General features: G+C 39.8%; 1 protein-coding gene across 2 annotated transcripts in view; it reads right to left on the reverse strand.

Moving 5' to 3' along the window:
• The window catches only part of LOC126184718 (uncharacterized), a 189,142-nt gene that overhangs the window by 117,613 nt on the left and 59,005 nt on the right, over positions 1 to 12,524 (reverse strand). For both annotated transcript variants that reach the window (XM_049927254.1, XM_049927245.1), the window contains exon 4: positions 2,480 to 2,569. In XM_049927254.1, the coding sequence (XP_049783211.1) occupies positions 2,480 to 2,569 (90 nt within the window). The remainder of the gene's footprint in view (positions 1 to 2,479; positions 2,570 to 12,524) is intronic.

Raw genomic sequence — 12,524 nt, forward strand, 5'->3', positions numbered from 1 at the left:
CTTCACATTAGTGTTAGTCTGAGAACTGGACAACGGAGCACAAACACATTTACTTTGCTTTTGGAAAGCACTGCTAAGTAGTGAAGATATCGCCATATGCCTAAAGTACAATGAGGTGTAGGATGATGAGGTTATATGGAGAGATATATAACTGTACAACACGCAGGTGACACAGGCATAAGAGCTGTGATGTCTGTGAGAGTAAACTAACGTTGTAGTCTGAAGCAGACTTAGTTCATTTTTATTTAAGTTGAAGAAACTACAAAAGTTTAAACAATAAGAATCCTAGCTGGTCAGTACAAACATAAAAACATTGTTTCTCATAAAGTAAAAAGTGTGTGGTCACATTAGATAGAAAATAGCTTTTTGAACATAAAGTGCGTGAATAGTGATTGCAAATGTAAGCACATATAAACAGCAAGGAAAATACAATAATATTATGTTTCTGATCGGTGTGGTGAAGTTCTGTGATTGTGATTTGGTTATCATATGAGATGAGTTTTAGTCGTTTTACAAATAAGTTAAAATGTTCTTTCATGTTAGATTCGAACCAGCGATCTATGGACATCAACTCATGTAATTCAGTGGTCTACCGCTGTAACAAGTGATCTACCGAAGCTTTTCCGCTGACTTTCAGTGGATCGCACAAGCTGCTGAACAGTATCAGTCAGTACAACTGATCAAGTATTAACATTCGGATGGGTTGGCTTCATAATCCAAAATCAATTTCAGATGCTGTAGTACGCAAATATTATGTGCAACACAACCTTCCTCTTCAGAATGGTATAATTTTATTGCGTGCTCCTCTTGAACAAATGTGAGTCACAATTCCCGCATCACTGCAGCAACATGTTTTGGAACTGATATCCAGAAGACTTTGGGGAATCACTAGAACTAAGCAGTTGGCACAAGAGCACTGTACGTAGCCCGGGCTTGACAATCAGCTAGAACATATGGTGGCCCACTGCTATGCTTGCACAGATAACCGGCAGCACTGCACCAGGAATTTTTCAAGTGGTCTCGATCTAACGGTCCTTGGCAATGCAACCCCAGAGATTTTGCTAGTCCTTTCTGGAAAACATGGTGGCTGATTATCACTGATGCATATAGTATATGATTTTGAAGGCCTTTTCTGGAACACACGGTGGATGGCCATCATTGATGCATACAGCACGTATCTATTTGTCATTTCCATGAATTTGACACTAGCACTAGCGGAGAAAGAGCTTCTGTCTTTTGTCTAGAAGGTTTGCCAGCAAAAATTGTTTTGAACAATGGGCGACAGATTCTTTCATTGGAATTTTAACAGTTACGTCAACAAAATGGGATTCTTCATATGCGAATAACACTGTTCTCTCCTCAATTAAATGGTGAAGCCAGACATTTCATTCACATTTTCAAGGCTCATATGTCCAAACTTGATGCCCCGCATTCAAGGGAAAATGCTTTGTTATTGTTTCTCATCACCTATCGTGCTCTGCCTTTTCGTAACACTTTGCTGGCAGATTTATTATATGGTCATTGTTACCACATTAGCTGCATATATTTAACCCTAACAGCCTACTTTAGATGCCAACATCACAATGACGTTCCACACAATTAACAAAACACGCCCACACTGCTGCCCAGGAACACTTTGCAAGTGCCCGACGTTCATGTGCATGCGTCATCAGATGACTCTGCCTTGGAGATTGACCCCTGTCCATCTATGCAGCCACTGCCTCGGCATCTGTTGCTATTCACAGTGAGGTCAGCCACGGACATCAAGTCTGCATCAGCCATATAGCACTTGGCATTCACAGCAGTGTCAATGTACCCATTTATGACGTTGGAGGGATGTGCTCCCTCCAGTTCTTTGGCAAATGTTCCTGGTGGTTTGCAAGGCAAATGTGGGGATGCAGGTCAGTTGGTGTGATCTGCCATTACACAACAGCCAACTCCATCAGCAATCATGGCACAGACCTCTCCCATGCTGTTGCCCGAACTAAAACTATGGGACAATAAGCCCCCCCCCCCCCCCCCCCCCACACACACACACACAACTCCGTTATAATGTTCTCATCTCCACAGAAGAGACATTTGAACTGGCTGCCACTGCTACTGAGGGTTGCACACCACCAGATGACACTGAATTCACATTGCATCTGCAATTGTGACTGGACCATGTGTCAGATTACTCTAGGGTCTCACTAAAAGACTTGCAGGGATACAAATCAATGTTGCTACTCTGACTGCTAGTGAATACTGTAATCTAGTACTAGTGGAACAGAGATATTTGAAAGAAATTCAAAGATGCAAAGTTATACATGCTTAATATTGTATATACTGTAAGGAAATATACTTATGTTTAAATCATTCTATAGTGTTCTCTTATAGAAAAATTTTGTTATGGAATTTTGTTTGTGTTGACTAACTCAGATTGCAACCTCAAAAGATGGAATCTTATTTTATTCATTAACTTGCCTGTAGTTTTTATTACCTCCATTTCCTTTTCTGTGGCAAAAGCTCTGAACCTCGGGTTTCCTTTACCTTATTAACTGAATTATTTTGGTTTGAATTTCTGAGGCATCTGTGAGAAGAAAACATGGATAATTAATCAAGATGTTTAAACTAATTGTTACCCATGCAACAGGGACAAAATGTAATCCTTAGCAAAAATACTGTGCACAAAATGGCATGGAAGCATAGATCACGGTGTTATCAGTGCACTCGACAACACAGTGCCATTACTTGTAATACTAGCAATTAACCTTTAAGCTAGATGCAGCCCTCTAATCCTTTTAAAACAGATTTGCACAAATGTGCAGGTCACTTTGTATAATTATTTTCTGAATTTGCTTTCACTTCCCCATCGGTGAAAACATAATTACTGTTTTGAGAGTGTCACTTAAAACAGTTTTTCAAAAGTAAGCCTTAGTCCATAGGTTTGAAAAGTTTTGTAATCAGGTAATGGACTTCAAAATATACCACGGTGCTTCAAGAAACCTGGATGATGCAGGGCTGGGACTTGGTCCTTCTATGGTTCTTTGGATATTACAGATCATTCCTTGTGGAAGCTACTTGTATTTTGACAGATATTTCACTACAATATCCTTGTTGGAGAAATCTGTTGACATGGGATATCATGGAACAGGATCAAATATAACAAACAGGATAGGAGTAAATTCCCATGATAATACAAAATTAAGAAGAGGAGAATCAGCATAGACTGTTCAAGGCGATTAAAAGACTGTTGAATTCACCCAGAACAGAAGCTGGATTAGTGGTAACACATTCATTCCATGTATCTCTGTTGTACGCAGATATAACCAGTCAATGAGGGTGGAGGAGGAGGGGTGGTGGACCTCTGGGATCAACAAATGGAGTGTTACCAAAGTTGGTTTTGGGCGAGGAAATGGACTTTTATGAACATTCTCCAGTTCCTCAACTTGGTTTGAGTGAGCGGCTGGATGGAATACAGAATACCCGAAAAATGGCACAAAATTCCACAGAAAGATATTCAGGACAGAACCTGAGTCTGAGGCATTTGAAAGATTAAAATACTGCAATCCTCCCGCCCTTGTTCCTTGCAATGAGAAGAGATCAGATGGTTATGATCATTTCCTTGTCACTGATCATTAATTTCCCTATGAATGCTTAGGTTAACATCATGTAACAGAAAAACCAAAAACCGTTGTAAAAAGTGTGTTTTGTATTTATATCTTTTGAGACACACAAATTGTTTCAAGCAGTCACACAAAGAAGTACTGAGCTCTTGGACTGTTATTGTCAATGATTTTTCAATTATTGTTTTCCAGCTACTTTAATTAATCACTTAAATTTCTATTTTAGTATGCACAGAAACCAATAACAAAGTACACAACGGTATATAGATAAGACAAGAACGCAGTTCATCTATCAACCACCGTCCTGTGCCTGTCCTAACAGGCCTCGGAAGGCCCATTGGTGCCAACCGATTGCCATGTCATCCTCAACAAATAGGTGTCATTGGATATGGATATAGAGGAGCATGTGGTTAGTATACCACTCTGCCAGCCACTGTCAGTTTTCGTGACCAGACTCGTTACTTTTCAATCAAATAACTCCTCAGTTGAACTCACAAGGGTTGAGTGCACCTGACTTGCCAACAGCACTTGGCAACCCCAGATGGTCACCCATTCAAATGCTAGCCAAACCCAACAGCATTAACTTTGATCATCTGACAGGAGCTGTTGTTACCAATGAGGTAAAGGGGCTTCCTGTGTACCAGTGAACCCTAACACATACACTTTATAAATAAACCCTAACCTGCACTAATGGGTGTGTCATCTTTTTAGTAAAAAGGTTTAAAAAAAAAAAAAATATGAAGCACCGTAATGACTCACAAATTACACAAGTTTTTGTAGTTAAACCACCTGTTTCAGAGGTCTGGACTGTTTTTAAGCAAGTCTCAACATATTATATTTCCTACGAATAGTAATGTGGTGTCACCGCCAGACACCACACTTGCTAGGTGGTAGCTTTAAATCGGCCGCGGTCCATTACTACATGTCGGACCCACGTGTCGCCACTGTCAGGAATTGTAGACCGAGCGCCACCACACGGCAGGTCTAGAGAGACGTACTAGGACTCGCCCCAGTTGTACGGACGACTTTGCTAGTGACTACACTGACGAAGCCTTTCTCTCATTTGCCGAGAGATAGTTAGAATAGCCTTCAGCTAAGTCCATGGCTACGACCTAGCAAGGCGCCATTAACCATTTCTAGAGAGAGTCTCACTTGTATCATCCAGAATGCTGTATACAAATGATGGATTAAAGTTAAGTATTCCAGCAGCTACGTACTTTTTCTTTATAGCATTCATTACGTATCCTGTTTCAGACCTAGCGCCACCTGCGTGAATTAAACGCGTGCATTTCGGCCTCCTATTGCAACACAGTGTTGGCTCTTCTGTCAACACTACAAGTAATGTAACCACTTTATGTTATGAAATATTAATTAATATCTAGGATTTTATTTGTTATTAGTGTTAATTCACAAAATTTCTAAACACAGACTAGTAGGCACAATCCGTATCACTTCAGGCAGGAGGGTTACCTTCGCAGTTTCAGATGTTATTGAATTTAGCACATTAAAATTCAGGAGTAAGTAAGAAACATGTATTTTTTTTGTTTTCCCCAAAAAAATTCCTGCCCCAAGATACAGACCTCCAAAAATGACACTGCAAACATCATTTTGAAGATGCAAAATTCGGAAAAAAAATTTAAATGCTGTATCTCTGTAAAAGTTCTAGATATTTTGTTAGAGTTTTTTTAATTTGAAATGTAATTGCTTTATGATTACAATGGTATCCTCCATTGGAACATATCTGTCAAAGTTCTTTTACTGTCACCTTCTGAATTTTTTTTATAATTTACAGAATTTTTTTCCTCAAAAATGTCAATCCAGAAAAGTTAGATTAAAATGATTAGTACCATGTAGTGCTATATTGTCTGTAAAGGAGTGCTTCCACTAGTTCTATTGTCTTTGCTGCAGTTATTTCTTATCACTTTCTTTGCTGCAATTATTTCTTTTGACTTTCATTGTTGCAGATATTCCTTACACTTTGTTGTAGTTTCCTGTCAGTTTCTTTGTAGTGGTTGTTCATTGCAGGTTTCTGTATTGTAGTTGTTCAGTGCTAATTTGTTTACTGAAGAGGCTTCTAAGAAATCTAAGACCATTCAGTGTGTTCTGTGGTTTGGTGAGGAATTTGCCAGTTGACACAGTTGCCGTGTGTTTTATGAAAAGGACTATTTCAAATGTCTTCTGACTGGCTGACCTTTGCATATCCATAGAAGTGTGTTATGTAAGGAAAAAAAACAGACTTTGTTCAGCTTGAGAATAAGTGTTCGCATTTGAAGACTCTGTTTCAAGGTGAAGACATTTCTAGTGATGCCTTTTTGTGTTCTAAATGTTTTGACAGAATAACAACAATGATAGTATCTGAACAAGGTGATGCCTCCCATCGTGCACATGATGCAGATTTTGCATCAATAGAGGAAGAATTAAATACCCTGAATCAGTCAACGATAGAGGTAGGTGTGAGTCCTGTTAAGAAACTGTGGTCAGTGAAGTCAAGTCATAAGCTCTACGCATCAAGAAAGTGCAGAGAAATTACTAAAGCCATGGATGAATAAACTACAGCAAAACTGACCACACTCTTCAAAGTAGAAATTAGATCTTAAGTAGAAAATGAACCAAAGCACTCTTGCCAGGATTTTTTCACAAATATCAAATCAGCTGTTGAATATTGTACCTAGTGAAAAGGTGCAAGTTTGAACTAATATAACCATGTTCCATCAGTATCAAAGTACATGGTAGACAAATCAAGAAATGTGAGGTCTGTAAAAGGAGTCTTTGGAAGACCAAACCCCTATTACGGTCATCCTATAGAAGCAGCTCATGTTCAAATAGTGCAGTCATTTTATCTGGAAGATAAATGGGACTGTTCTTGCCAGAGTGACAACCAAAAAGGCACTATAACTGCAACAGTTCAAGGTCAAAAAGTTGTGAAAGGGAAGAGGTACATGACTCGCAGCATTAAAGAAACTTTTGTAATTTATAAGAGCAACAATAAAACTTCACATACTGAAAGATCAAAATTTTATGCACTATCACCTAAGGGTAGTTCCACACCCACCTAGAGATGTCTGTTTATGTGTGTACTGCACGAATTTTGAACTTTGTGTGGTAACTTTGAAGAACTTACTGGAGCACGTGACATATGACACCCCTTGGCTGGGCGTGTGAAGTCATTAGTAGTCTGTAACGTACAGTGAGAGATTTTTTTGTTTCAAGAATGTGGTGACTTCCACGGAAAGGGAGGACAGTCTATACAAACACTTGGCCTGGAAGACGTAGCAGATAACTATGCAGAAATTACATACGCGACATGGGAGCAAAATGAACTATTTAAGAAAACTGTTGCCTTTGACAGTTTCATTGATGAACTTGGTAAATGGTCAGTGAACGCAGTAACAGACCAGCGTCTGAAGAAATTGCAGCAACAACACATTGCAGAAGTGAAAGGGTGTGTGCAGGGTGAAGAACTATATTTAGTACTTCACTGTGATTTTGGTGAGAACTGGTCTGTAATTCTCCCACAAGAAGTACAAGGATATCACTGGAGTAATGACCAGATTTCAATTTTTACAGGAGTGACACATTTTCAAAACAAGACCAAAAGTGTTGCAGTCATAAGTGATGACACAGAACATGACTCCGCACATCTTTTGCTAGCAATGTGCAAAATTCTTCAACTGCAAACAGGGGCAGAGGAGATCATCATCATTTCTGATGGTGCTCCTAGTCATTTTAAAAATTGTTACTAGCTGTTTGAACTGAGTTAAGTCACTTGTGCCAACTGACAGGGTATACAGTGCTACTGCTCACGGGAAGGGGCCTTGTAATGGTGTAGGAAGCCTGCTGAAGCACCATGCTACAAAACATAATCTTTCTCGACCAAATACAGCTGCGATTCAGAAAGCTTAGGATATTACGAGGGTCGTGAAATATTACACACCCACTACCCTCATTCTCTTGTCCAAAGAGGAAAGCAAAGAATTCCATGAACAGAAAAAAGAAGAATGGTCCAAACAAACTACTCCTGTAAAAGGAATTTAGAAGGCACATTTCTGGACTCAAAGTGACGGGTAAACTCATATTGCACGCACTTTAAAGCGCAAAAAAGAAGAAATTTCGTTCGTTCAGCGAACACCTCAGAAACAGCAGGATAACATTACGATTCACAATCTGAGAAGTGGGTGTTTGTGGCATGTATGTACGACTGTGACTAGTGGATTACAGAGATTATAGACACTAGTTATGATTAAATGAAATTGTAGTGAACTTTATGCTACCACATGGACCAGCTACAGGATATAGGTTTGCAGCTACAGGACAGCAACAATGCCATCAGTGCTCATTTCCTGTTCACAATGTTTTAAAGACTGTAAGAGCTCCAGTTCCTATTGGTTCAACAGAAAGGCATCATACTCTATCACAGGAAGATACTGAAGCAGTGGAACACTTTTTAGTTCATTGATTGGCTACTTTCAGTAAAAAACAGAGTGCACAGAAGTTGTAAAATTGAAACCTTTAATTCTTTGGACCTCTCACATACATTTTGGAACCATTTAAAATGCTTGAAAAATGAGTCTCTTACTCATCTTTCGAAACTAAAATTAAGTTACAAAAGGCTAGGTTTTGATTTTTATGAGCGTGTTATGGGATAATGTGGTAATAAAACATGTTTTATGTATGGCAAAAATTTCAACTGTTTATAAAAATTGTTCAATCTAAAAGTGGAAGCTCTTCTTTTCAGGGAATGTAGAACTATATGGTAATCATCAACAGAAAAAAAAATTAATATTTTATGGATTGGCATTTTTGAAGAAAAAAGAAAAAAAGAATTCCATAAATTACAAAAAAAAAAAAGTTTAGAACACTATGGTAGAAGAACTTTGACAGATTAAGTCCAAATGGAGGATTTCTTTGTAATCATAAAGCAATTATCTTTCAAATTAAAAAAACGCAACAAAATATCTAGAACTGTTCCAGAGATACAGCATTTTAAAATTTTTTCCAAAATTCACATCTTCAAAATGGTATGCAGGGCTATGGTATGAAGGGCTATATCTCGGAGCAGAAATTTTTTTGGAGAAAGCAAAAAAATACATGTCCCTCACTTAGTCATTCATTTTAAATACGCTAAATTCAATAACATCCGAGACTATGAAGGTAAGATTTTTTCCAAACCTGGCTTAATTGATACGGACTATACTAATAACAATATCAAGTTTTGGCAAATGTAAGATTGGTAATTAATGAGAAACTAGAATCGGAACATAAAGACCAAATACTAAATGCACCATATACACATATATGACCTATTTCAACACTACATGGTCCTGATTATCATTTTCATTAAGCACAGCCTGTGGCTTGTGGTTCAGATAAAACTGTCAATTATATCTCTGAATATGAAGCACTACTACTATTACTATCACTAATACTACTACTATGTACATGATGTACACATTAAATAATATTGGTATAGATGTAGGGCTACAGATATAGATAAACCTGATTCACCATAAGATCAATCTATGTCAGGAGCATGCATACACGCTATAATCTCAAAACTGATAACAGTGTGCTTTAGGCCCTTATGGTTTGCAGCATTTCACAGACTTCCTGGCCTAACTGTACACAATAAAGCAAATTAAATGAAGAAGTTAATGAACTTAAAACAAAAATAAATAAATGAATAAATAAGTATAGCAAAATAAAAAATCAGGACAGAGATGGCTAAAAATTTTGGACCTGGGAAATTTATTCAATTTATTATTATGCTAAGGTTTGCTCTTTGTGTGTGTGTGTGTGTGTGTGTGTGTGTGTGTGTGTGTGTGTCAGGAGCGCTCAGCAACGAGGTTATCGGCACCCTCATAAAATTATTAAAAATGAATGTGGTGAAAACGGCCAAGATGCAAGAAGAGGTAAAAAGCAAACTGAGATAAAAATACACTCACTTACCCAAAATAATCTGCACGACCATGCTGGCTCACATCATGGAAGATAGCGTTAAAATTGTTCAGGTGTTCTAAAACTGTTAAGTAAAAGATACTAAAATAGGTGCACAGGATTATGTGGCTGCCTGACACGAAAAATTTGGATGAGCCAGCCACCCTGCGAACACATTACGAAAGTCTGCCTAAAATTTTAAGAAACAAGTTGAAAAATTCAAAAATTTTAGAAACTGGACTGTATTCATTTTACTTTCAACTAAAATAGAGGGTAAATCTGTCGGCAAATGAGCTGCTGCTCTATGATCTGAAAATAAAACGCAGTCTAGTAAAATGTGGCACACTGTGATCTGTACACCACAAGCGTCACACATTGGAGTGTCCTCCCACTACAGCAAGAAGCCATGCATCATGAGGCAATGGCCTATGTGAAGACAAGTAAGGACGACCTCACCCTGACTGCATGCCTGTAAGGAGGTACTCTACGGCCGTGTTGTGGTCTTTATGACACACAGTTTATTGTCCATAACTTCCAGCCACTCATCCTCGATGCATGACTCTCTATTTCACCAGTGAGGCGACAGCATACGGGGGGACGGCACAATGTATGAACTGGGGATCTTGACACAGCTCCTTGGCTGCTACATCCATCCTTCCGTTCCCTGCAATACCCATATGCCCTGGTACCCAACAGAAAGAAACCTCCCTCCTCAGACTTTGTAGTCAGGGGAGGGTGACCTGGATATTATGGACTACTTTATCTTCTGGGTGCAAGCACTGGAGAGAGTGAAGAGCACTCAGGCGATACGAACAGACAAGAAATTTCACACTCAAAATATGTCTCATACATTCGAGTGCCCACAAGATCATGTATAATTCCACATTGAAGACAGTAAAGTCTTGAGGCAGTTGGATCTTGAGGACATGACCACGGAAAAGAACAGAGCAATGAATGGAGTCCCCCGGTTTAGACCCATCAGTAAATATAGCTCCAGAGTTGTTAAAATATCATGAAATGTAGAATAGTGTCCCTCATATGCAAATTGGTAGATTAAAAATACGACAAGAATTATTAAGATGCACACACACTTAACTGCAGAAAAATGCAAATACTTCTTTAGGGCCTACTCCTCTAACCCCTGCACTGTAAGCTGCAACTGACAAGTCACTGTTGCAATACTGCAGGAGGAACAGAAGACTGTAAAATTGTCCACAAACAAGGAGAATTGTACAAGACTCCTTACTGGAGAAGTGATACTATTTATCGCTACAACAATGAGAGTAACACTTAAAATGCTGCCCTAAGGAACACCATTCTTCTGCCCAAAACAATCTGACAGTGTGTCATCAACTTGGGACTGAAAAACATGCTTAGATGGCAAGGACCATATGAAGATGAAGAGGTGGACATGTAAGCCTCATTAGAGGAAATGCCCTAGAATACGATGTCTTCAATTAATGTTATACTCCTTATTGATACCAAAGAATATATCGGGACAGTGATGTTTACGTAGTAAAGCAAGAACCACAATCCAAGATTAATAAAGGCCCATATGGGAGGGAGTCCAAGTGAGTGATGCCAGAGAAAAGATAAGACAGTCAGAAAATTATTGCTGCCACACCAATTCTAATGAACTCCCAATTGAATGGGGGAGGGGGGGATCCAGGGTTGTAGATGCAAATACCAATGGCCAAGAAAGTGCCAAGTGCCATATCAGAGTATGTGGGGAATCCAGAGTTGGGGAGGTAGAGATCAAGCCCTGCCAGCAGGTCTTCAACAACCCTGTCTCAGTCAGTGGTCATACTAAGGGTTATGGGTGTTAAACTGCCCCAGGAGAAGGAAGGGGGAGGCAGCCATCGAAGGAGGGCATGAAGAACAAGAAGTGTAGGAGGCCAGTCCAGGGGTACATAAAGATTGCACCTCATTACTGCGGAATCTAAATGGATATGAACAGCCACTGCTTCCAGCACAATTTGAAGAGGAACTCAGGAACTAACAATGTCCATGCAGACGAACAAACAGACACCACTGGAGGCCCACTAAGGGCTGACCCGCTTCTGGAAGAAGGCTTGGAAACCACACAGAGTCGGCAAATGAGAATCCCTAAAACGAGATTCCTGCAATACAACACAAGCTTCAGAGTAGAGAGAAAGAAGAGACTGCAATTCTAGAAGGTGACGACAGTGGCCTCTTACAGATCCATTGGTGGACAGTAGTGCAAGAGGCCAGATGGATTTTGAACAGCCATAATCAGTCACTGTGCCGAAGCAGTGCCCACTATCAGTAAGAACGGAGAGACATCCATGAATGTGAGTTCAGATGCTGATTGAGAGGGAGGAGGTGACATTCCCTGGAATATGAAGGGAGGGGTAGAGGGGGGGGGGGGGGGAGAGAGGCCTCGTCTCAAGACTTACGCATCATATTCTTCTTCTTCTTCTCCTTCAGAGGGTGATGGGGGGATTCCTACAGAGAGTCCCATCCCAAACGCGTGCCAGAGAAAAGGATTTCTGCTCCGGTTGAGGAGAAGGAGCAGTTCTTGGAGGATAGGGAACAGGTACTGCCAGTGAGGGGGAGAGGGAAGAGAGACAGGATGGAGGTAATGAGGAGGAGCGAAGGACACAACAGAAGCAAAGGTAGATGTTAAAGATACTGGGTGGAAATGAAAAATTTCTCTCAAGCCTCAGAGCAGGACAGATGGCCAAGAATTTTAAATTCCTGAATCTTCATTTCCTTTTTTATAGATTGGGCAATCTGATGAGCAAAGAGAATGTGGGCCAAAACAGGTCAGACACTTGGTTGATTGGGTGCAAGGACTCCCCACATGGAGAGGACAGATGCAGTAACTGCAAACAAGGTTCACCTCACATCGCGAAGACACGGGATCAAAACAGTGACACTGAAAACAGCACATGGGATGCTGAATAAAGGGTTTCAGGTCACAACAGTAAACCATAATTTTGACTTTTTTTGGAAGTGTATCCC

The sequence above is a fragment of the Schistocerca cancellata genome, chromosome 1, assembly GCF_023864275.1.
Source record: "Schistocerca cancellata isolate TAMUIC-IGC-003103 chromosome 1, iqSchCanc2.1, whole genome shotgun sequence".
Classification (NCBI taxonomy): domain Eukaryota; kingdom Metazoa; phylum Arthropoda; class Insecta; order Orthoptera; family Acrididae; genus Schistocerca; species Schistocerca cancellata.